General features: G+C 40.8%; 2 protein-coding genes across 4 annotated transcripts in view; both read left to right on the forward strand.

Moving 5' to 3' along the window:
• Positions 1–10,905, forward strand: part of LOC149324090 (disabled homolog 2-like) — a 64,457-nt gene extending 53,552 nt beyond the window's left edge. For 2 of the 3 annotated variants that reach the window (XM_089496244.1, XM_089496251.1), the window contains exons 12-15: positions 553–1,086; positions 3,036–3,148; positions 7,226–7,300; positions 9,400–10,904. In XM_089496244.1, coding sequence (XP_089352370.1) covers positions 553–1,086; positions 3,036–3,148; positions 7,226–7,291 — 713 coding nt within the window. In that variant the 3' untranslated portion in view covers positions 7,292–7,300; positions 9,400–10,904. Of the gene's footprint in view, positions 1–552; positions 1,087–3,035; positions 3,149–7,225; positions 7,301–9,399 lie in introns of all 3 variants that reach the window. The other variant, XM_089496254.1, reaches the window with a different exon arrangement.
• An 8,558-nt stretch (positions 10,906–19,463) lies between these two features.
• Positions 19,464–23,204, forward strand: part of LOC149324092 (complement component C9-like) — a 33,684-nt gene continuing 29,943 nt past the window's right edge. Inside the window, exon 1 of the mRNA XM_089496266.1 lies at positions 19,464–19,572. Within this exon, the coding sequence (XP_089352392.1) occupies positions 19,496–19,572 (77 nt within the window). The 5' untranslated portion in view covers positions 19,464–19,495. The remainder of the gene's footprint in view (positions 19,573–23,204) is intronic.

Genomic DNA, 23,204 nt, shown 5'->3' on the forward strand with positions numbered 1-23,204 from the left:
CAGTATTCAGTTTTGGGTGGGGGATATGTCAAATGCTTCATAACTAAAATAAAACACATAGCTCTCCCACTACTCGTCGCCACATTGTTAAGTCCAGGGTCTAAAAATACCTGACAAGAACCACAGCAAGAACCAATTTATAATCTGATTTCAGTTGATAATCAGAAGAGGAAGAAGAAGCACTATGTTGGTAAAATGGAAGCATTTTAGTCTTTTTAGTGTTTAGAATAAGAGTAATAATAGAATTGTGGAATAGTGCTTATAATATATGTCTTGTTTTACTGATAAAAGCAAAATGACCTTGCTATCTCTTGAGCATTTAACCAGAATAATTTTTTTTAAAAAAAAAACATTATGTCTCTTGTGTGCAACAATATTGGGCCTGCCCAAAACCTGTGCATTTGTTTAACTAGAGGTCCTGTTTAAAATGCAGGAAGATGGTATACTATGTACAACCCTCTATCAGTTTCCGCAAGGGATTGATTTGCTGAGACTTCAGAGTTCTTTGGTGATACATTTAACACAATACTTAAAGATATTTTTTCTCCTCAGGTGGCTTGCCTACTGTAACTTCCCCTGCACCAGCATGGGGTCCTCAATCTGCAGCTTTCACCCAGCAGCCTCCGGTCTTTCCTGGATCTGTTTTAGGTTCTCAGCCTGCAAGTTTTTCTCCACCAGTTGGTTTTGGTGCTCCTCCACAGGTTCATACCTGGAACCATACAACATCTTTGGGAGGCCCAATCCAGCCTCCAGATTTCTGGGGTCAGTCTACACATGTGTCTCCTCCTAATGTTTGGGTGCAGCCATCCAGCACCGGAAACCCTTTCCAAGCCAATTTGTTCCCTTCCACATTGGCAGCCCAGCCCCCATCACTGTTGTCTTCCATGTCATCTGCTAGTCCTCCTCCTCAGCTGCCTCCCAGAACTGCGCCTCAGAAAGAGCAAGTCAAGAAGGAGAGTGATGCCTTCACTGCTCTGGATCCACTTGGTGATAAAGAAATAAAGGATGTAAAAGAGATGTTCAAAGACTTCCAGCTGACAAAACCACCAGCTGTGCCAGCAAGGAGGGCAGAGCAGCCGCAGCAAGGTCTGTTGGAGACTTCTGGAGCCTTTGCGAGTTAATTCAGTAGTACAGTTGACCATGATGATTTCAGGTCTACTTGGTCATCTGGTAAAACTGGGAGCAAATCGCTGTGTTCCTTGAGTAATTTTGATGTGGTGACCTCTAACATTTTAGTGCATGTATGGCAAGTATCTTTATGTGGTCTTTGGGTGAGAGAATATTCTTTAAATCTTAACCTATAGAAATGTTTGCACTTCATTGGTACAGTAAAATGACAACAATCCCCAGCTGAACTTTAGCTTATTCACAAACCCATTGGATGGATGAGAATATCATCTCATAACCTGCTTCTTCCCCAAAATGTGTGAAATGAAGATAACTTTTTCAGTATTTAGAGTACTGGAAATTGCTGGGAATCATGATAAATCCTAAAATGTTCGAGGTCTTTTCATTTGCTCCCATATTCATATCAGAATGACCTGAATGCCATTGGTTAATCCCAACTGGAGTAGACCCATTGAATCAATTGTTGAATGATAAATCAGTACATAAATCCCAATGGGCTCATTCTAGCTAGGAATAACAAAATTTAGGCAAAGATCTAACTGTGGCCCACATGCATGGTAAAGATAGAAGGGACAGTCTTGAAGGCACATACCTGCCTTCCTGAAGCTTGGTTAAACAAAGTTTTGTTAGGCAAGGTCTTTCATTCCATTGCAGAAATGGGATTCACACAGCCTTTACTGAGTCTGCAGTTTAGCTCTACAGGTAGTACCAATTACTTAGTTACAAGTAAAAGTTAAAATCAAAAGGGATCCTGCCTTTAAGTGTGGCATTGTGTTTAAGGAAATGGCTGCATATTTGAAACAGGTGGGTGTGGAAACACTGTAACAAAATGTGTTTGAAGGAAAGACTAAAATTGCACATTCTTAGGAATTTGCAGTAACAGCAAAGCCAGTTAAAGCCAGGCATGCCTAAATAGGAAACAATGGTGAGGCTTTTGTTCTTTTGATTTAAAAACCAAGTGTGCTGAACTGAATCAACCATAATACACCTGGCCAGTTTGTGTGTAGAGCACACTGTGTCTGTCTGCTTGATCAGCTTTTAAACTCTGGGTATACAAAGAACTGTATTTCTCAAATATAATAAGGATAATATCCATATAAACCAAGGGTGGGCAAAAGGCAGCCTTCTGGGTTTGAGTCCCCCTCAAACCCATGACTTTAAAAGCCCTTCAACTCCTCCAAAGGCTTCAGGAGGACATATTGTCATATTTCTGGCCTCTGAGAATTGGGAAAAGAACGCTATACCTAAAATAGGGGCAACTTGCAAGTTCAGAAAAGATAAGAAAGGATGATGCTAGGTAAGGAGAACCAAACATGAGGAAAGGTCAAAGGAGCTGGCGTGTTCAAAGAATGGGTGTGTGTGACTTAACTTTACTCTTTTACATACTTGAAGAGCCATCAGAGAGAGGAGGAAGCAGACCTGCTTCTGCTGCCTCAAAAGGTAGGATCAGGTGCAGTGGTTTTAAGTTCAGAAGAGGAGATTTTGATTGAACATTAGAAGGAGCTTCTGAACAGTAAGAATTGTTTGGCAATGGAACCAATTTGCTAGAGAGGTGGTGGGGTTTCCTAATATGTATGTCTTCACAAAGAAGCTAGTTGGTTACCTGCTTGAGATGCTTTACTTGAACATACTGCATTAAGCAAGGGGTTGAACTGAGTGGCCCATGAGGTACCTTCCAACTCTGTGATTCTCCCCACACCCCCTAGATCACTGTTACTCAGATTGGTGGTCACTGGACTGCTGATGGACCCTGGCAAGTTTTTACAAAAGAAACAAACACTTTTACCTAGTGGGTACAAATCTAGTTTGTGAAGGGGTTTTGGTTTGCAGTGTAATGTGAAATGAGCTGCTTATAATGTCTTCTTAAAAGGATTGCTTGATAAAAATTGTCTTCTTCTACAATACAGTTCCACCAAATCCTGTTCCCAGGCAAAATGCTGTGTCACCAACCAAGCCTGCTGAAGTCTCATTTGAAAATCCTTTTAAGATGGATCCTTTTGCTGCTCCCGCACAAAATTCAGTAAGTATTTGAGTAAGCAATGTTTTTTATGTCATGCCCAAATTGGTAAGGGCAACCTGTTTAACCTGAGAGCATGTAATGAAAATTTCTCCTTCTGTGGGATTTTTCAAAGCAGGGCTGATACAGATAATTGAGATACCAAATTTGGTTTTAGACACTATGCATGTAGCATTTATTACGACATTAAAACAGTACAAACATTAAGTATCAAGAGAGCTCTCTCTCTCTCTCACACACACACACACACGCACACAAGTGGCCTTTACTGAAGTCAGTGATCAGTTGTCCTCACAAGACCGTGGGAGTCCCTGCAGGAGACACCATGGGTTTGGAAAAGTCTCTCTTTTAAGGCTTCACCATGTCCTCCCCGTCCTTCTGTCTTTACTTTAGGACCCCTTCCTTTGGCGCTGACCAACACCCTTAGATCGAACAGTTCTTTGCATTCTTTTTCTTATCAGTCTTTTCCTAAGCATTCTGTTATCTATCCAGGCTGGACATCTTCTTTGCCGATAAGCAGCTGTATCCAAGGTTTTGGATACGCCATCTGTCACCACATCAATAGTTTTCAAAAATCTTCACCTCGCTTTCCAGGCAACTTCCCCCATCATGCATTGCGTTTCTCCATCTTGTTTCAGCTCATTGCCACTAGAATTGCATCCTCACATATTACTCACATTTGCACACTATGTAATGCTGCCAATAAGCCATATGCTAAAGATTTTTCTCAAGTCGGGGTCTTAGTGCTCCAATGCTGTGAATCAGTTTCCGTGAAAACATATTGCATAAGTTAATCATCTTTGTAGGCACAATGTTTGAATAAATGTAAATTATTATAAGGCTCAAGTCGTCCTTATACAAACGTCACCTCTAAAGAGTATTGATAGTTTGTTCAACACAGCTAAATTGTGGGGATATAAATCAAAGGATGTGGATGCTAACTGTTTTGACTGTTTCAGAGAAGGCTTCAGACCCCCTTTCTCAAGATTTAGTTCTAGAGCTTTGAATAATAGTAACAGTGTAACAGTTCCTGGAAATTTAGCCACCCAGTAATTCTTCATCTCTTTATTCCAGCTCACTGAGCAATCTATGTTTGCTGACATCATCCCTTCAGGGATGATAGCGAAATGTCTCCTTGCTCAGCATTGTCCAATAAGCAGTTTAGGTTATTCAAATGGCATAATTTATGAGAGCCTCATATCTGAGCCTGTGATGCAGTGGTTCTCAACCTTCCTAATACTGTGATCCTTTAATACAGTTGCTCATGTTGTGGTGACATCCAACCACAAAAATTGTGGTGTCTCAGTTCCTATGACCATAGGAAATATGTGTTTTCCCATGGTCTTAGGCAACTCCTGTGAAAGGGTCGTTTGACCCCCAATGGGCTGAGAAATGCTGCTGTGATGTAAAAGAAGTGCATGTCCAAAAAGTGCATTACTGACAATTCATGTAACAACACTGATGCTTATCCAAATGAGTTAGCAGGGGATGCATGCCTGAATAGCAATCACTGATAGGACCAAGCCACCATAGGAGATGATGCCACCTCAGAAGACATTACTCCATATGCATCAGTGAAACAGAATTGTACCTGTTAGTATAATAGCCATTATCACATGTCTTTGCAATCAGATGACTGGGGCTGCTGCCACTGTTTTACTCTTTTCCAGATTCCTTCTTAACCCATCTCCCTGTCTTATGCCCAATCTAGCATGCTGTGGTCTACAGCCCCCCTCCACTCCTGCTGAGCTGGATGGGGCCCCTTGAGACCACATTTTTATCTAAAATAGACCATTCCACCACCACCCAATGAATTATCTTCCCCCACATCAGGACTTTGCTGGGGGGTTTCACATATACTTTCCCTTGCCAACTTGGGAAAGAACCAGCCAAGCCAAGGCATGTGAAAAAGGAATGCAAGGAGGCAGCGTATTTTAAAGAAAAGCCTTATTCTAACTAAAGGAGTTCTAGAGCAAAGAAGATATCACTACATGAAGGACCAACCTGTCCTGCAGACTCAAAAAGAATATGTAAGTCACAGAGTACAGTCATTTAATAATAATAATAACAACAACAAAAACAACAACGATTTATTTATAGCCTGCCCAATCACGAAGAATCAGGGAGGGTTACAACAGTAAAGAAATTTCATAACATTTAACAATAGCAATAATAATAACATAACAAATCACAATAACAATAAATAGAAAAAAATACATGGCAAATAAAAACAACAATACAAAGAACAATGAAAAATATATGGCAATTAACATAGCAAATCAAAAATACAAAATAAATCCCCTTCTCGGCCCCTCCATCCCAATCCTAAAAATAAAACAGTATTCAACAATGCCCAGGAGAAAAAAGAAAAGGGAGGGGACTAGGAGCAGGTGCCAAGATAGCGGTCTCCATGCTAAATACCCCTAAATGATCACTAAAGCCCAGGTGGAAAAGGGGGCAGAAGCTGCCTCTCGGCCTGGCATTCATCAGCAGGTAGTAAAAAAGGGAAGGGGCAGTGGCTTAAGACCTGCCGTCACTCTGCCCTCCATAGTCCAGGGGCTGAAGCAAGGCTGGCACCCAGGTGGAGAAGGGTGCAGAAACGGTCTCTGAGACCGGCCCTTGGTCTTCTAGGGGGGCCTTTGGAGCCAACATTTAAAGGTGCCGCTCTCCAGACATGCCCACCACACACACAGCAGAGTCCTTGGGCTGTTTTTGGTCTTCCAGGGGGCCCTTGGAGCCAGCATTTAAAGGTTCCGCTTTACAAGAGTCAGAGACACCCCCCCCTCCACTGGCCAACAGGTAGGCAGACCCACACAGACTAGTCCCAGCTTCTGCCAACCTAGCAGTTTGAAAAAAATGCAAATGCAAGTAAATAAATAGGCATCACTCTGGTGGGCATGTAAAAAGCATTCTGTGTAGTCATGCTGGCTACATAATCACAGAGTAGTCTCTGACAACACTGACTCTTTGCCTTGGTAATGGAGATGAGCACGGCCCTCTGTGGTCGGACATGACTTGACAACTTTGTCAATGGCGAATACCTTTGCCTTTAATCACAATTTTAAAACCACGTGTAGTAATCTCCAGATATATTCTTCTGCTTCCCTTTTCCCTACAGACCCTTTATCTTGCAGGGAATGTTGGAATACCTATCAAAACTGATCTTAGGAATTTAATCATTAAGCCATTGCTTGCCTCCCTCCTGCCTGTTAAGAGATCAGCATGCTAGATAATACAATTGGTGATGGCAGTTGATACCATACATCTCACACAAGATGTATAAACTGCAGCTACTCTGCTTTAGCTGTCAAAATGTCATGATATAACATATGAATCTTTCAACTCCATCCCTTCCCCCCAAAAAATCTTCTTTTTCCCCACCTCTCAGTCCAAGCCATGTTGTTTCCATACTGATTTTTAAAATAGTTTTATTAAAACATTGGCATTTTTCAAAATGTACACATTGTTTTCAAGCGTTTGTCCACTGAGGGAAGCATGTTTGTATGTATCTTTGAAATGCAGACATTTTCCATGCACAATTTATGAACATGTGGTTTTATTGGTTGTGTTTTTCAAGGATTTTTGAAGGAAAAGCACATCCAATCCAAATCCGCCTATGTGGTGCAGACCACGCAAATCTGCAGGGAAAAAACTGGTATAGATTCCTCATATATACCTACTGGAGGAGTTTGGTTCAGTTCAGATTCTCTAGTCTACAGAATATCTTGTAAACTTGTAGACTAGTCTTGAAGTGTTGATGCATTGCTAATTAGCATCCATTTGTAACATTTGCAACATATCTGCAAAAACATTTCAACACAAATTTGACACTAAGGCTGATATCCTTGATAGGCATTTTTATGGGCATTTCATGGGGGACTTTTAAGGAGAAAGTCTAGAAAGCTGGTACATATATATATATATATATATATATGAGAGAATATGGATAGTGATAGTTGATGCAGTGACCTGCAACATCTGTGGCATGTTTGTTTGTTTTTTTGACAGAGGAAATCTTCCAGTCCCTTCCCAAATATAAGATTTGATGATTCTATGACCTCCTCTCTTCTGCTTTTTTAGATTACAGTTCAGCAGCCATTGTCTTCTGCCCCATTTGGTGACCCTTTTGGAAATCCCTTTGCATAGCCTTGATAGGTAAGTGGCTTTTTATATTGTGGAAGTCCATCATGATTTTATTCATCTTAACCTTGAAAATTCACTGTCATATAGGCTAATCTTAGTACTTGCATTCAGCCAGTGTTAAGAAGACAGTAGTTTAACATTTTTGAGCCTAAATTAAGAATGGATAAAGTTCACCTTGATATCCAGTGTGGCATAGTGGTTTGAGTCTTGGACTACAGCTCTGGAGACCAGGGTTCGATTTCCTGCTTGGTCATGGAAACCCATTGGGTGACCTTAGGTAAGTCACATACTCTCAGCCCCAGAAAACCCTGTGATACATTTGCCTTAGGGTCACCATAAATTGGAAACAACTTGTAGACACAACAACAACAAAGTTCACTCTGCTGACTACATTCAGCTGTAACCCCCTCCCCCCATCTATATGTAATTTTCTTTTTTAAAAAATGACACCCACACCCTAGTATACTAGGAGACAGTGGCTGGCATCTTGTCAGTGGAATGTTGTTCTTACTGTTTTGTGCCTTCAAGTCAGTTCAAACTTAGATTCGCCTAAAGATCACCATGTCACAGGGTCTCCCGGCAAGATTTGTCCAGAGAGGATTTACCATTGTCTTCCTCTAAGGCGGAGAGAATGTGACTTGCCCAAGAGCACCCAGTGGATTTCTATGAGTGAGTGAGGATTATTATTATTATTATTATTATTATTGTTATTATTACATTTATTTATATCCCACTTTCCTCCCAGTACATGGACTCAAGACAGCTTACAAATCTAAAAGAAGTCCAAGTTAAAAACACTATAAAACATGCAAAATACAAGTTTAAAAAACAATTAAACAATTCAAACAATTTAAAACATTACATTATTAAAATTTAAAGTTTAAAATTCTTTAAAACAAAAACAAAACAGCATCCATGTCATGAGAAATCCTGGTGGCATAAAAACATCTTTACTTGTCCAGAGACTGGGACCCGGAGCAATGTATGCAAGCTGCAGGAAAAGAGATTCCACCTCAACATTAGGAGGAACTTCCTGACAGTAAGGGCTGTTCGACAGTGGAACACACTTCCTCAAAGTATAGTGGAGTCTCCCTCCTTGGAGGTCTTCAAACAGAGGCTGGATGGCCATCTATCGGGGATGCTTTGATTTGGATTTCCTGCACGGCAGGGGGTTGGACTGGATGGCCCTTGCTGTCTCTTCCAACTATGATTCTGTGGAAGGACAACAGGGATGGAGCCATCCTGGCCTCCCTAGAGAGGGATTCAAACCCTGCTCTCCCAGAGTCCTAAGCCAATACTCAAACCACTATACCACACTGGCTCTTGAGTCAGTGGGATACATTATGCCTATGTATGTCTTTTTTAGTAGTTGTATTAATATTCTCTTCCTCCCTCCACAACGGCCAACCTACCGTCCTCAGAATCCATTCCATGCCTGATGGAAAGTGGAAGGGGGAATAGGAGAGGCACTTGTTTGTGTCCCCACATCACTTATCTATGTCCCTGAAGTATGCCCGTGGACCTCAGCAGATGTCATCATGAGGCATCTGGCTATAGGGACATAGCCAGATGTTTCTCACTCCCCACCCCAGTCTCTACCAGGCATGGAATGGCTGGGAGGGAGTAGTAAGTTCACGGAGGGATGAATAGCCAGCTGTAGTGTAGTCTCCATGTGGAACTCTTACATTATTCTGAGCTATAAAGGATTCCAGTGACAGAGAGGCAAATCTGTATTTTTGTGTGGGTCCAGACCTGTTTAAGGTTATTTCCCAAAACAAAACTAGCTTCCAGTCACTTCTTAGTAACAAAGAAAATGCCTCTCTTGGACTTGCACATCTGGAGTACGATATGGGCCCTCTTGAAATGGTACAGATGATTAAAGGTTTCAGAATGCGAGTGAAGAATCATATAAATACTTTTTGCAACCTGAAAGTGTTATCTAGCAAAAGAAGCACAAGCTGGTTCTGACATGATACTGCATCAGATTTCCTGTACACAATTCACATCATTTTATACTCTGTCTCAACAGTTTGCACAGTGAATCTGAAGAGAAGTATTGTCTGTCCTAGCCCTGGAGTGCATTGGTAACATTCTCATTTTTTCCCCACCAGAATGGAGTGCAAATTGAATGCTATGGCAAAAAGGATGCAAGGAATAACTGGACACCCCCATTATTGTCTTTGCTTTGTTCTTCATTCTTCCTCCAGATTCATTCTACTGAATCCTTCAATCATAATCATCTAAGGCTAAGGAGAGGATCTTCTAGAGACCAAACTGGAACTGATGGTGAACATCAGCCTGTGTGGATTTATGTAACTGAGCACACTGTGTGTCTCCTAGTGCTTCACTTTCACTTCCGTCAAGGCTCAGAAAGATTTAACTATAAATGAATGTGAATCTGAATATCCTCCTAGGATGGACCCACCCCAGTTTGAATCACCTTCACACAAGGGAGAGAGCCATGATCTGAACTTGTAGCACTCAGTCACTTAAAACATAAAATGATCAAATACTATTGTAGGTTCCTTTTGGTTGTTCAGCAAGACTTTAAAGCTCCCAACACTCCATTTCACATCCACCCAATTGGTAAAGGTGAAAGCATGTCTGCGTTATTATGAAAGAGGCAACTATTGTGTGTGGCTTCCAACTGTTGGGCTTCTACATGTGTAAATTATTGGCTCTAATGCTGATACAGTCCAGTGGAAGTTCAGACACTCCTGCCAATCTCTTGTGGTGATTGAAATGACTTTTCAGTTTGTTTTCTTAACACAGCTAGTGTTACAAAGTTGGCCTCTAGCAAATCTTATTCTATAAGCAAATCAGTGCTGATCAGTGGATGGATAACAAAATAGGCAGGCCTTCTTTTTACAAACTCAATGGACACAATGTTAGCAACCTGAAAGTGACTGTTACTCCATTTAGTCTGTTAAATAAAATTGTAATCTTGGCAATCAAGGTATGGTATGATTGGAATTACCTTCAGAGTGAAAATGAACAAGACAAAGGTGATGCCAGGAGCTGAGTGTCTCTCCATAATGGCACTTATCACAACAAACTTGAAACAGTATCCCTGTTTAAATGTTTAGGTAAATGCAAATTTGGAGATCTGCTTACTAGGCAAACCTTAAATCTCAAGCAATCTGTTATACCAGACAGTTATGCAATCTGTTCTGTACATACTGTGCTGCACTTTCATATAATGCAAAAAAAAAATATATGTAGAAACTTGTGGATTGTGTTACACTGTAAAAAGTAGTTGTCAAGTGTTCTGACGATTAAATGTAACTTCATTTCAAAAGTGATATGTGCCCTTAAAAATGAAAACAGCTTTATTAAACGAGTCTTTATTTGCATATGAAAGCACAGCTTCTATCCTAGATCCAGTTTACTGAGGGAAGAGATAGACCCATGTGACTAGAATGTGATCTTATAATCAAGCCAGGACCACTGAATCATCTGACATGCAGATAGGGCTATGTGGTATTTATGGCCTACTTCTCCTAGTGACTTATTATGTGACGTTAGCATGTGAAGGGTCAAAGCATCAACAATACAAGAAATGACAAAACATATCAATATAATAGCAGAAAACAGCAATAATGGGGTTCTTTCCCTTCCATACAGCCTGCTTCTTGTTGTTGTGTGCCTTCAAGTCATCTTTGACTTATGGCAACCCAAAGGTGAACCTTATTACAGTGTTTTCTTGGCAAGTTTCTTCTCAAGGGGTTTGCTGTCTTCATCCTCTGAGGCTGAGAGCATGTGATTTACCTAAGGTCACCCAATAGGTTTCATGGCTGAGCCAGAATTCAAACCCTGATCTCCAGAATCATAGTCCAATGCTCAAACCACTACACCATGCTGGCTTAGTAGCATCTTAGTAGCATCTCTTCCCCAGTGGTGCAACTGTAGAAGAGCAGGATGGGCAAAATGCAGTTGTCCAGGTGTTGGACTACATCTGGATCTCTGATGTACTCTACACTGAAAATATATATAAGCTAGTTGTAATTTTTTTTTGAAGGAAATTAATGTTGAAATAACGTGGTAGGAAAACACATTAGGTTTGGCCAAAGCCTGAAATACGTTTGGCCTCTCTGAGGTAGGCACTTTATGAAATGAAGGAGGCCGGCATCTGGAACAGTGAGAACCAAATCTGAATTCCACATTAGCAATTCAGACTTCATAACAGGGACGAGAAAGGAGGGGTTCTCCAGATGCTGTTGGGACTGCAAAATCCCAATATAATCCTAGCTAGCTTGCTCAGTGGTGAAGAATGCTAGGAGCTGCAGTCTAACATCTATAAGGCAATATGTTTCCTACTTCTGTCTTAGAGTGTCACTTTTTAAAATCAACAAAAGTCTCTTCATTAAAACCTAGCAAAAACAACAGCCACAAAGATTAAGAAGTCCGTTTTACAGCATCCCAGTTAACTGCCAATGGGTTGCCTGAATAAAAAGGATTTGTGCCTGCTGGCAGAAGGATAACACAGAGAATCGTCCTCTTGGAGCTCCTCTTGGTAGGGAGTTCTAATCTGGGAGTGGTCATCAAGATTACCCTCTTGGATTCATATCCCTGAAAAAGTTGAGTGTACAAGAGTTAAGTAACATTTAGGTCCACCTTCTAATTATACGGCATGTTTTTAAAAGGGTGGGTTCAGTTAATATAGGGCATGTTTTATTAGTTTACACATTTTACCAAATGCAGTATTGTGGGGGACAATGACTATGCAAATGTATATACTTTGGGGAATAGTAAATAAGGTAAAACTTCATCTTTGCACTGTAACATCCCAGAGAGAGGGAGCAAACAAGACCCCCTTCACAAACTTCAGGCATGCAAGGATGGATATTTTTCATGGTTTTCTTTCACAGTTCAGGTATTTGCATTTTGCAAAATTTCTCAGGGAGTTACACTTGGTTTTCTGCAAAAGGCCTTGTGAAAAGAATGAATACCCATGCAAAGTGACAGCTGAATAAGGTATTGTGTTTTCAAACCTCCCCAGGCTAAAGCCTCCTCAAATAATAAGAATAGCAACAAAAACAAAAAGGAGCGATTTCTATCACTACCCTTGTAAGCAAGAAATGTCACTGAATGTGGCAATGAATTTTCACTTCTAATACAGTACTTCTGATCCATTTCTTCCAAGCAAGGCATTCTCCTTTCCCATCCTATTCTTCTTTTCCAAGTGGCACCTAACATTCCTAGCTATCAAGCACAATCACCCTTTATTCTCCTGTTTGTTGAATGCTACATGACCCACTTAGAATTTTTAAAAAAGATTTTATGCATTTCTGAACTGCTCAAGATTCACCTGCCCCAAATATGTTTTATACCTTGTTTCTCTCATAGCTGTTTTCTTTGTGTGTCTTTCGACAGGTGTCTGATGGGAAAGTAACACAGCCCCAATGGCCTTCAGATCTAACTATTTATATTTCCTTTTTTCAAAGTGAGTTTTAAAAATATGCCAGATGAATGCTGAATCTCAGAAGTTAACAGGATGCAGCAATACATCTCTTTCCATCTCCCTGAGGTAGAATTGGAAGACACTATTGTGCTGTATGTGTAAATCCAAGGAACCTGTTTTAGTTGTAAAATCATGATTGATGTCAGTAATGAACTGAATGAGGATGAGTACATTGCAACTCAGTATGGACAAGACAGAGGCTCTCCTGGTCAGTCAGAAGGGATTCAGTCTGAGTGGAAGTGATAATATTATTCAAGAAAACATAGCTTTGGATGACCTATGAGCCCCCAGAGATGGCCATCCTTTCTTCTGAGTCTAGTGGACAGCACCAGAAAAGCTCCTATTCAGATTGGAGCAACTGCAGGAGGAGGTTGGTCAAATCCCAAATGGATTCACTGATCCCTCAGGGGTAGATCTACCAGGCCCTGAGGCTAGATGTCCAGATTTCTGTGATGGCCAGGAATGCATTTGTATATTAGGTTTACCAGATCTCCAATTTTCATAGGTCAGCTCCAGTTTCCATGGAGTAACAAGGCAAGAAACCAGGACTGTATGCAAATCTCTGGTTAGGAAAGTATACTGCCACCCATGTGTCTGTCTATGTGTTTCTTTTTACTGTACTAAATGTTTTTTTAAAAAATAAAATTCTGGCTGGCAATGCAGTTTGGTGCAATTTGAAAATTTTAATTGGCATTTGTAAATGTCAGAGTCTTAATTTCTTGCAATATATATGGTTGCTCAGCAGTTAAGATGCTGACTCAGACGATTGCAAGGTCAGCAGATTGAGACCCAAGCACTGTGTGACTGAGTGAGCTCCCATCACTCATCCCAGCTTCTGCCAACCTGGCAATTTGAAAGCATGCGGAAGTGCAAGCAGATGAATAGGTGGCACTTTGGTGGAAAGGTAACAGCATACAGTCATACTGGCCACATGACCAAAGAGTCATGTTTGACAAAGCTGGTTCCCTCAGCTAAGTAATGGAGATGAGCATCGTCCCTTACTGTCGGAAATGACTTGACAGTCATTTTCAAAGGGGGAACTCTTTATATGTGTTTGCGCACACACACACACACACACACACACACACACATCCTATTTTACTTTTGCTATTAAACTATATGTTCATTATCCAATCTCCCTATGAAGCTTAGAAGGTACTGTAGAATGCCATCATTTGATCTAAGGCTAGCCTGTGTGGCACCATGAGGGCCCACAAGGATACCACCAAAGGACCATCTTTCACTCTCAGGTTTTGTCCCAGAAATCTTAGGGATGTTTCTGAACTGGTAACTAGAAATCCAGAATGCAGTCAAATCAAAGTTTATTCTAACCTCCCCTCCATACTGCATAAAAAGCAAGAGGGCCATATCGACGAGACACTTCTCACCAACCCACTCAGGAACATTTGTTATAATAGAAAGGGAATCATAGAAAGGGCAGAGACAGCCTCTTGGAGACATTGACTGAAAATACATTGCCGCTGTCCCTGAGAGGTGGTGGCATTGCAAAGCAAACCAGAACTATCAAGATGTATGCAATGATGAAAGTCATTACAAAAACGAAAAACAAAAATAGATCCTGTCACATGTGCAGGTTCAAAAATAATAACATGGTAAGAGCTTTGTAAGGCCACTAAAATATAAATTTAAAAAGTGACATTTCAAGTTTGTTTGAACTCTCTATCAAGCTGGGTGTTAAAAGTAACAGATTGTCATCCCCTGTCAGGGGAATGCCACGGTTTTCAGCCACAAGTGCAATACTTATTTGTCATTGGATTTTTTACTGTTTTTCGGTCGCCCTTGTTTTGGATTATGCCTGTTTGCCATTTGGCTTTATGTACAATGTTCTACAGTCTTTTCTTTTACTTTTGATATAGGGCCCCTACAAACAGGCCAAAATAAAGCTGCTTGGGTCACCTTGGAGGTATGCTGTTTAAATGATGCATGAGTCCTAAGAGTCCGGAAGCCGCACCAAAGCCACGCTCCAGCCCCCCAACATTTCACAGAGGAAAACCAGGGCATATGTGCCCATGCAACACCAGAGGGTGGTTAAGAGGAAGAACACAAGCTAGGAGAGTTTTCAGTAGTTTGCTTTTGTTTGAATCTACAGGGAAGATTCTCCTCATTGCTGAGTTAATTTTTATTTTATTTTTTTCATTTTAAACTCAGTTTTCAGCAAGTAAAGTAAGTAGAGGATAAAAGGATGGAAATGGAAGGTGGGAGAACATAGGGCATTTTAAAAGCAGCTGAAAATGTGGGATTAATCCAGACTGTCCCTGCCAAATCAGGACAGTTGGAGGGCATGTAATTACCTCTTCACCTCACATTTGCAGAATTGCATTTATGTTAGTTACACCTTCAGTTTAAGATCCCACTTGAAGACTTTATATTTGTACATATTAATTAAATCGTATTTTCTTTCCTTTTATTACCTTTGGCTCACTCCCTCCTCGGTTCCATCGTGTCCTCCTATGCAAAGCAGAACTTAGTGGTCTGTGGGCTCTTGCACTTACTAAATACTTTGCCATAGTCCTTACTTTAAAAAATGTTAAAATGCATTTAAACATGCATATATTTAGAAATGCACATTCAGAGGCAAAATGGGGTTAGACTCAAAGGTAACCATGTTCAGAGCAGAACCACTGAAATCAATGAGATTTAATCATGAGTTTACTCTAGGCATGACTAAATATGGTTCCAACATAATGCATTTAGCAGTACCATTAAGACAAGGTCTATCCCACTGGTCTAGTACAGTGGTCCCTCCACATTGGCTGGGATTAGGGGTGAAGGGTCTCCGCGAATGTGGAAAAAACGCAAATAAAAAAACACTATTCTTTTTACCTGAGACAACACCTCTCTCAGAATTTCCAGGTCCTCCAGCGCAACTCTACAGTCAACATCTGCCAGAGGTTGATCATAGAATCATGCTGGAGGACCTACAAATGCCTAGAGAAGGGTTTTCTCTAGGAATTTCTACTTTTTGTGGTCAGCTTCTGGCAGAGTTCTGCTGAAAGACCTAACGATTCCCAGAGAGAACATATTAATAAAATAAGTTGCAAATATAATCAAATCTGCAAAGGTCAAAGCCACAAATGTGGAGGACCAACTGTAATTCTATACTTTTCATTTTAAACATGATTCCATAAATATCATGAAAGTCTTTCAGTGAGTGAATTCTCTGTATTCTGTTCTTGTCTATGATGAAATTAATCTGAAGTTGCTTCATCCTGAATTTGCCAAGTAAACATTAAAAATAAACTGCTAGTAAATGTTCAATTTCTTTTATCAGATAGTCCTGCTAAAGAGCAAAACATCCCTTTTGCTGTCTCTCAAAATAAATAACCTGTTCTTTGTTACAAAGTGCTTCATCAAAGTTGGTGTGCAACCAGCTCACATTCAAATCACACAGGCAGAATCTAGACTAGACAGTAGCAGTTGCAAACAAGCTTATCTATAAAGCTGTTTGTAAGCCTGCCTCTCAACAAAGCACTCAAGAATCACCCACTTCAAGAAAGAACTTGGATCTTTCAAGGCTTTGAGCTACTCATAAAATCTAAGCGCTCCTGACCAATTATGATATGAACAACATGCCAGCAAACATTTCACAAATGGAAACTGGAACATGTGTGGCCAAGCAACATCAGAATATGACAAAGATGGCAAAAGTTATGGATGAGGAGAAACATAAGCTAGGAGAAGCTTTTGCTTGAATCTGCAGAGTCTGCAGAGAAGACTCCCCTGCTAACTGAGTGCACACTCCTTATCCACTTTGATCTCAGTTTGCAGCAACTGAAGTAAATGGAAAACAAAGGGGGGGAGTAGGAGAAACTGGGACATTTTAAAACCAGTTGAAAAGGTGGGACAACACAACATATATGGGAACTGTCCCTGACAAATTGGGACATTTGGGAGACATGGAACAAGGCCAGATTAAAGCAGTTAGTATGTAGAACAGTTCCCAAACAGAATCCCTGTGTGTATATGTGTGAGCTATTCAAAGGGTAGTAAAAGAATGCAGACTGCAATAGACAACAGTACAACAATATTCATTTGCTAATCCAGTTTCAGCCCTGCAACATCAAGCAGACAAATAAACTGCCTGCCTGCATTTTTATTCAGTAATTCAAGTATCACACATACAAATATTGAAAACAAAACAAAACAAAAAATTGGAAGGGTCAAAAGGTAACAGGGGGGAGATCTATTGTTGAAATTCTACATAGGCTACCTAGATACATCTGTGTAACTAAGGGGCTGTCTACATGAGCAAAAAGAAGTGGTCTATTTAAACAACACATGTGCCCAAAATGGGAGTAAACTGGAATGACGCCATGTTACAAGGCAAAACATTAAAGCAAAATAATCCCTGGTTTGCTCCAGTTCAAGACATACAGTGTGAAATATTGTAACAGTGTGTGGAATGTGCCAGTGAGGAGGAGCTAAGCATCTGGTGGAAGCAGTCAAGAGCAAGTTTCCTAGGCCAGGGTAGCCATGGATGCCATTGCTGGCCATAATTTTTTGTCACCTGCCTGCAAATCGATTGCCCAAATGCACAGTTGGTCAGCTGCACCATCAACTAATTGCATGCCTCATGAAACAAAATGATGACAATGCAATACCAAAAAATACAATGATTTAATAAAAACATTAGCAAACTGGTCAATCTAATAGGGGGTGTGGGAGAAAGGGGGAGAAATAGGATATGTACAGGGAGGCCTCCATGATGGTGCTGTGCCATGATGGTGCTGGGAGCACAGATGTGCAAACAAACAGCTAATTAATCATGCAGTCGATCGCATGGTATGTCCAATGGGCTGATGGCTGGGTGGGATGAGGGAAGTGATTGGTGGCTACTGGTGGCATGCTCATGCTCTCATGCACACCAGTTTGGGGTGGAACAGAAAAAAATAATTGCACAGTGTGACTTGTAATCATGATTGCTCTATCTTGGTAGATCCATCCATGCAGCAGTGTAGACTGATCTTATGTATTTGGCCTGTTGTAGGAGCCAGGAGTATGGTCAGCAGGTTTTCCCCACAAATCAGGAAACCACTGAGGTAAGCCAGCTTTTGTATTCTATCTGCTGGCCACCTGAGTGACTTCTCCTGGCACAACCTTTTCCCTGCCCACTTAAAAAGCCAGTAGCTGGACTAAGCAAAGGAGGCCTGTTCAGCTTCCAATCAGGGCTTGCTCTTGTTTTGTGCCTTCAAGTTGTGTCTGGCTTATGGCAACCCTAAGGCAGTGGCATCACTAGAGGGGTGTGGGGGTTGCAGACCGTACCAGGTGGCATCTTAAGAAGGGGGGTGACACCACTGCTCCCCAAGCATCTACCTTTGGGCAGAAGTGGGCTGTGATAATTTTAAAAGTTTAATTTTTTTTTAAATTTTAAACATTTTTATTCTTTTTACATTTTCTTTTTTTTAAATCACATTTTAACCAAATCTTCACTATGTATATGTAAATACATTTAGTGTGTGCATATCATATTGTAATTTGAAGGTATAATTTTAATTTTGCTAGTTATTTATGTCACAACTATTAGCATGACATTCAGTGGTATATGGGAATTATGATTGACAAGGGACATTATTGAAAAAAAGCATTACTAAGGATTCTGTATGGTGTGAAATGGGAGGAGGAGGTCAATGGGGGGGGGGATAACACCATGAGTTACCACACTGGCTGACACCACCCCTAGTGACTCCAGAGTACATTTGCCATTGCCTTCACTTGAGGCTGGGAACATGTAACTTACCCAAGGTCACCCAGTGGGTGAATGGGAAATCGAACTCTAGTCTCCAGAATCACTGTCCAACACTCAAACCACTACACCACACTGGCTCTCTTCCAACAGGGCATAAGGAGGATGTGACAATCAGAAGCAGGACCCACACCTCAAATCTTGTCACAGCTTCACTCACTGGTGGGAGGGCACAGAAACATTATCTCCCTTGTATCCAAACAGGGCACATGGAGGATAATGTTCCTACACCCTTCCACCTATGAGTAAGGCTGTGGTAAAACTTGAAGTGGGTGCCCTGCTTCTGATTGTCACAGCATCATTCACTGGTGGAAGGGGCTGGAGGCATCATTCAGTATTGCAGTTACAGATCTGTAACCTAGAGTTAAGGATCCAGAAACTACCCTGTATTCACTAAGACTACAAAATGCAAAGAGGCAGATGTTTTTACATTCTATGTACCAAAGAGCCTATGGTTTCCTAGGAACACAGTTTGAAACCATTTGCCAGACATACTCCTAAAGGTGAATACTAATGCTGATGCAGTACTGGTGTTTGGAAAAAGTGATTGTGGATATGCGGTCTAGCTTGCTTTTGGGTGTGCCACCCACATTCCTGTCTTCATATTTTTTTAAGTAAAAGTTCCTGTTGCTGGGCCTTATTTGTTTGGTTTTTCTGTTTTTCACAGTGAAACACAAAATGACTATTGTTCGTTCCTTGGCTGCTCATTATTTGCAGAAGTTTCAAAAGCTTGGCTTTCCCTCCTTCCGTTTATCTCGGTTTGGGGGATGCCCCAGTAAATGGACTTCCCAAATTCAACGTAAGTCAACAAACTTCAGAGCACTTCCCGAAACTTAGGACAGCTGGCTTGGTCTACCTCTGGCATTTTTTCTTTATTTATTGTTCTAGTAATAAATAACAAAAGGAAGGGAGTAAAAGCCTTCAGTTTCAGTATCCCTGCCGTCTCTACTCTGACACAGACATTATTAACAAGAACAGTGCCATGTCTACTTTCTTGCCTCTCATAGGGGCACTCTTCATTTTAGGAATAAATAGCTTTACCTCAGCAGAGAAGATAAGGTAAGTTAATTTAAAAAATAAAATTTAAGTCAGCCATCCTTTGTATGAAAACTTTTTTGCATTTTTCAGCCTTCTGTTTACTTGATATTAGAATCTAAGGGAGGAATGCAAGGCTCCAGGATTTGTGCCATTGAATCTGGTCAGATTTGCTGAACAAACCTCGGTTGGATAGGCTAGCCACTGGTTGTCCTCTCTGCCTTCAAGAAACCAAGAAAGCCATGGTGATGATGAAGACAACCCAAAACCCTGCTTTTCAGCACCATTTTGGCTATAGAGAAGACAACAGTTGACCAGGGTTTGATTCTGAGTGGGTGCTGACTTTGCCTGTATTATGTCAACTTGCTCGAGAAAAATGAGGCAATTTCCCTTGCCCACCACAATCTGTTAGGTTATCCTACAGTGTAGCTGCCTAGGTCTGGGGTTCAAGGAAGCAGAGTGACTTCTTATTTGTTATTATGTTACTTCAAACTGATTGCAACTTATGGCAACTCTTTGATAGGATTTTCTTGACAGGATTAATTCAGAGGAGGTTTGCCATTGCCTTCCTCTTACGCTGGGACAGTGTGACTTTCCCAGACCACACCACTGCACCACAATAGTTCTCACAAGTGAAGAGTGGCCACAGTCCATAAAAGTGGCTGCAATCTATAAAACCTCTCTCTCACTAATCAGGTGATCCATCCAATAGTCTGCTATTTATGTTGCTGTTGTTGGTTAGAATCATAGAATCAACCCCATTCTACCATGCAGGAAATCTAAATCATAGCATCCCCGACAGATGGCCATCCAACCTCTGTTTAAAGATATCTAAGGAAGAAGACTCCACTACACTCCGAGGGAGTTTGTTCCACTGTCGAACAGCCCTTACTGTCAGGAAGTTCCTCCTAATGTTGAGGTGGAATCTCTTTTCCTGGAGCTTGCATCCATTGCTCCAGGTCCTAGTCTCCGGAGCAGCAGAAAACAAATTTGCTCTTTCCTCAATATGACATCCCTTCAAGTATTTAAACAGGGCTATCATATTATCCCTTAACCTTCTCTTCTCCAGGATTCCATAAGATGGTGCCATGGCAGTTAAAGCAGTATCGAATGGCATTATTTCTATAGTGCATATTCAGCCATAGTAACCAGAGTCCCTGCACTCACAACATAATGACCAGGGCAGTCTATATGGGAAAAGATGATGTCTCAGATATCATGAACTATATAATGCCTTACAAGTAAAAAAAAAAAAAAAGTAACACCTTAAATATGTGGCTTCATAACTAAATGGCAACCAGTATCTTATCTATCTTTCAAGAGAGCCACATTGGTATAACCGTTTGAATGTTGGACTATAACAAGCCACTACCTATGCAATATTTATCCTTCTCTAGAGTTTTTTTCTGCTTTGCCCAGTCTTTTAAAACCAGGAATTTTGAAATTAAAATATTAGTGTACATATTTTTACATAACAGATTTGCTAAAGCAAAATATTGGAGCTGGTCTACATAATTTTCCCCCACCAGTACAACAACCATATGAGACAAATAATGCTATATTTCCCTCCCCATTTCTCTACACTATTTTATGGGACACAAATCTGGTAGGCCCAGTGGTCCAATGCACTACCTCTTTGGCACTGGATGGTAAGAAGGATTTTTAGAAAGGCAATCTGTGGTTGTCCTCCATTTACTCACCTTCACTGGGGATAATGGGTTGACAATTCTTCCTCTTCTTCTTCCTCTTTTTCATCATCCTTATCATCATCAGGCTAATGATCAATGCATCAGCTACATACCTGCACAGTGGTGAATAAACACACAATCTATTTTAAAATGGGTGGGAAACCTTGTTGGAGCGTGAAGTGGGTAGTGGCAGAGACTACCCATACCCCTGCAAACATTAAATTCTCCAGCTGAAGCACTGGGTGTTCCTTAGAATTTTAAAATGTTTTATTTTACATAGCAGTTCCAAGAGGGCTACAATCCCATCAGTCTCCCCTCTCAGAACTACTGTTTATGTCAACAAGAGTACTGACGTAGGTTCCAATGTGGGCATACATGCTTAAAAACTAAACCAAATTCTGACACAGGTACTGGGGTGCCATCTTAATCTCCTTCAGTCCCTATGGCAACTATTTAAAGGAAAAAGAAAATGCAAATTGCATCCATGCATGGAATACAGGGCAGCCTTTTGCCACATAGCGCTCTCCAAATGTCTTGTAATATAAGTCCCATAATGCTACCAACTAGAGATATTGCAGATTATGGAGTTTGTAGTTCAGCAGTGGGAAACTATGTCAAGTCTATAAAATATATTACACGTTATTAAATACTAGAAATGATCAGATGTCCACTTCTGGCGTAGAAAAAGATATATATCTTTTTCAAGGAACCTTCTTTACATAGATAGATAGACAGACAAACAGACAAACAGACAGATAGATAGATAGATAGATAGATAGATAGATAGATAGATAGATAGATAGATATCTGTGAAGAAGGTTTCTGCAGCCAGTCTAAAGGGTGAATTGCCTCATGACAATTTCCACGAGGGACAGCTTTCAGGGGGAGGGGCAGGAAAAAAGGAATGTTAGGGGAATCTGGATGGGTTAAGAGCTATAAAACCACCCTTGATGAGGCAAGCTCAAGGCTGCATTTCCTTTACCCCAACAAATATCAATATTTGTTGTTATTCCAACAAATCTAGACTCAGGGGTTTATCACAAATCATTTAAAGTGACTTACCCCATTTGCATTTAATTTTGAAGCCAGTTCTTATCGCACACACCAGGGAGTTGGATGAGTGCAACCCTGCTGCATCCAGGACCCCAGCCGCGCTTATCTGGCCTCTTTTCAAAAACAGCAGACTCCCAGTTTTGAAAAGATGCTGGATAAGTGTGGCTGAGACCCGAGCTGCAGCCGGGTTGCACTTGCCTGGCCCCCAGCACTTGGGATAAGATCCTGCTTCAAAATTAAATGCAAATGGGGTACATCACTTTAACCGGCATGCGATAAACTCCTAAGTTAGGTGGTCTGGGATTGTATCCATTTATTTTCCATCCACTAGTGAAAGCTGTTTAGTCAGCTTTGATCAGAAGAAGAGGAAATGGGGTAATTTTCAGTGATTTCCCTCTAGTAAGAATGAAAAAAAAAAATTGAAAATATTTTTTTAAAATTTCAACAACAAGAAAGTGTTCCCAAATGTAAGAATTCTCTGCTGGGGAGAATCCTAGCTGGGTGAGAATATTCACAGGAGGGGACTTATTCTGAGTGGAAAAATGCATGTGGGTTTTTTTTTTTGGGGGGGGGGGGGTTGCACAAAAAATATTTTCTGCAGAGAAGGTGACATTTTGTTTCTATGGAGAAAATATTGTGTTGTGCATTCTTTGCATGGAATAAATCCTAAACTGCAAATAGTCTTTTAAAAAACTGTGCAGTTTTCAACAACTTTCTTGTGGTGATGAAAATGATGGTACTATTATTTATTATTGCCTGTGTGAACAAAATTTGTGAAGGTGTACATCCCTGTCCCAGCCCCCTATGCCACCCCACCCCCCAAAAAAAGAATCCCTCACATGCCTAGAACAGATCTAGGATGACATGGAGGTTACAAGGATAGGAGAATTCCCCCAAAATGATCTCTATCATTTC

This window comes from Sceloporus occidentalis, unplaced genomic scaffold, assembly GCF_023333645.1.
Source record: "Sceloporus occidentalis isolate IW3139 unplaced genomic scaffold, rSceOcc1.0.p SCAF_1, whole genome shotgun sequence".
Lineage (NCBI taxonomy): Eukaryota > Metazoa > Chordata > Lepidosauria > Squamata > Phrynosomatidae > Sceloporus > Sceloporus occidentalis.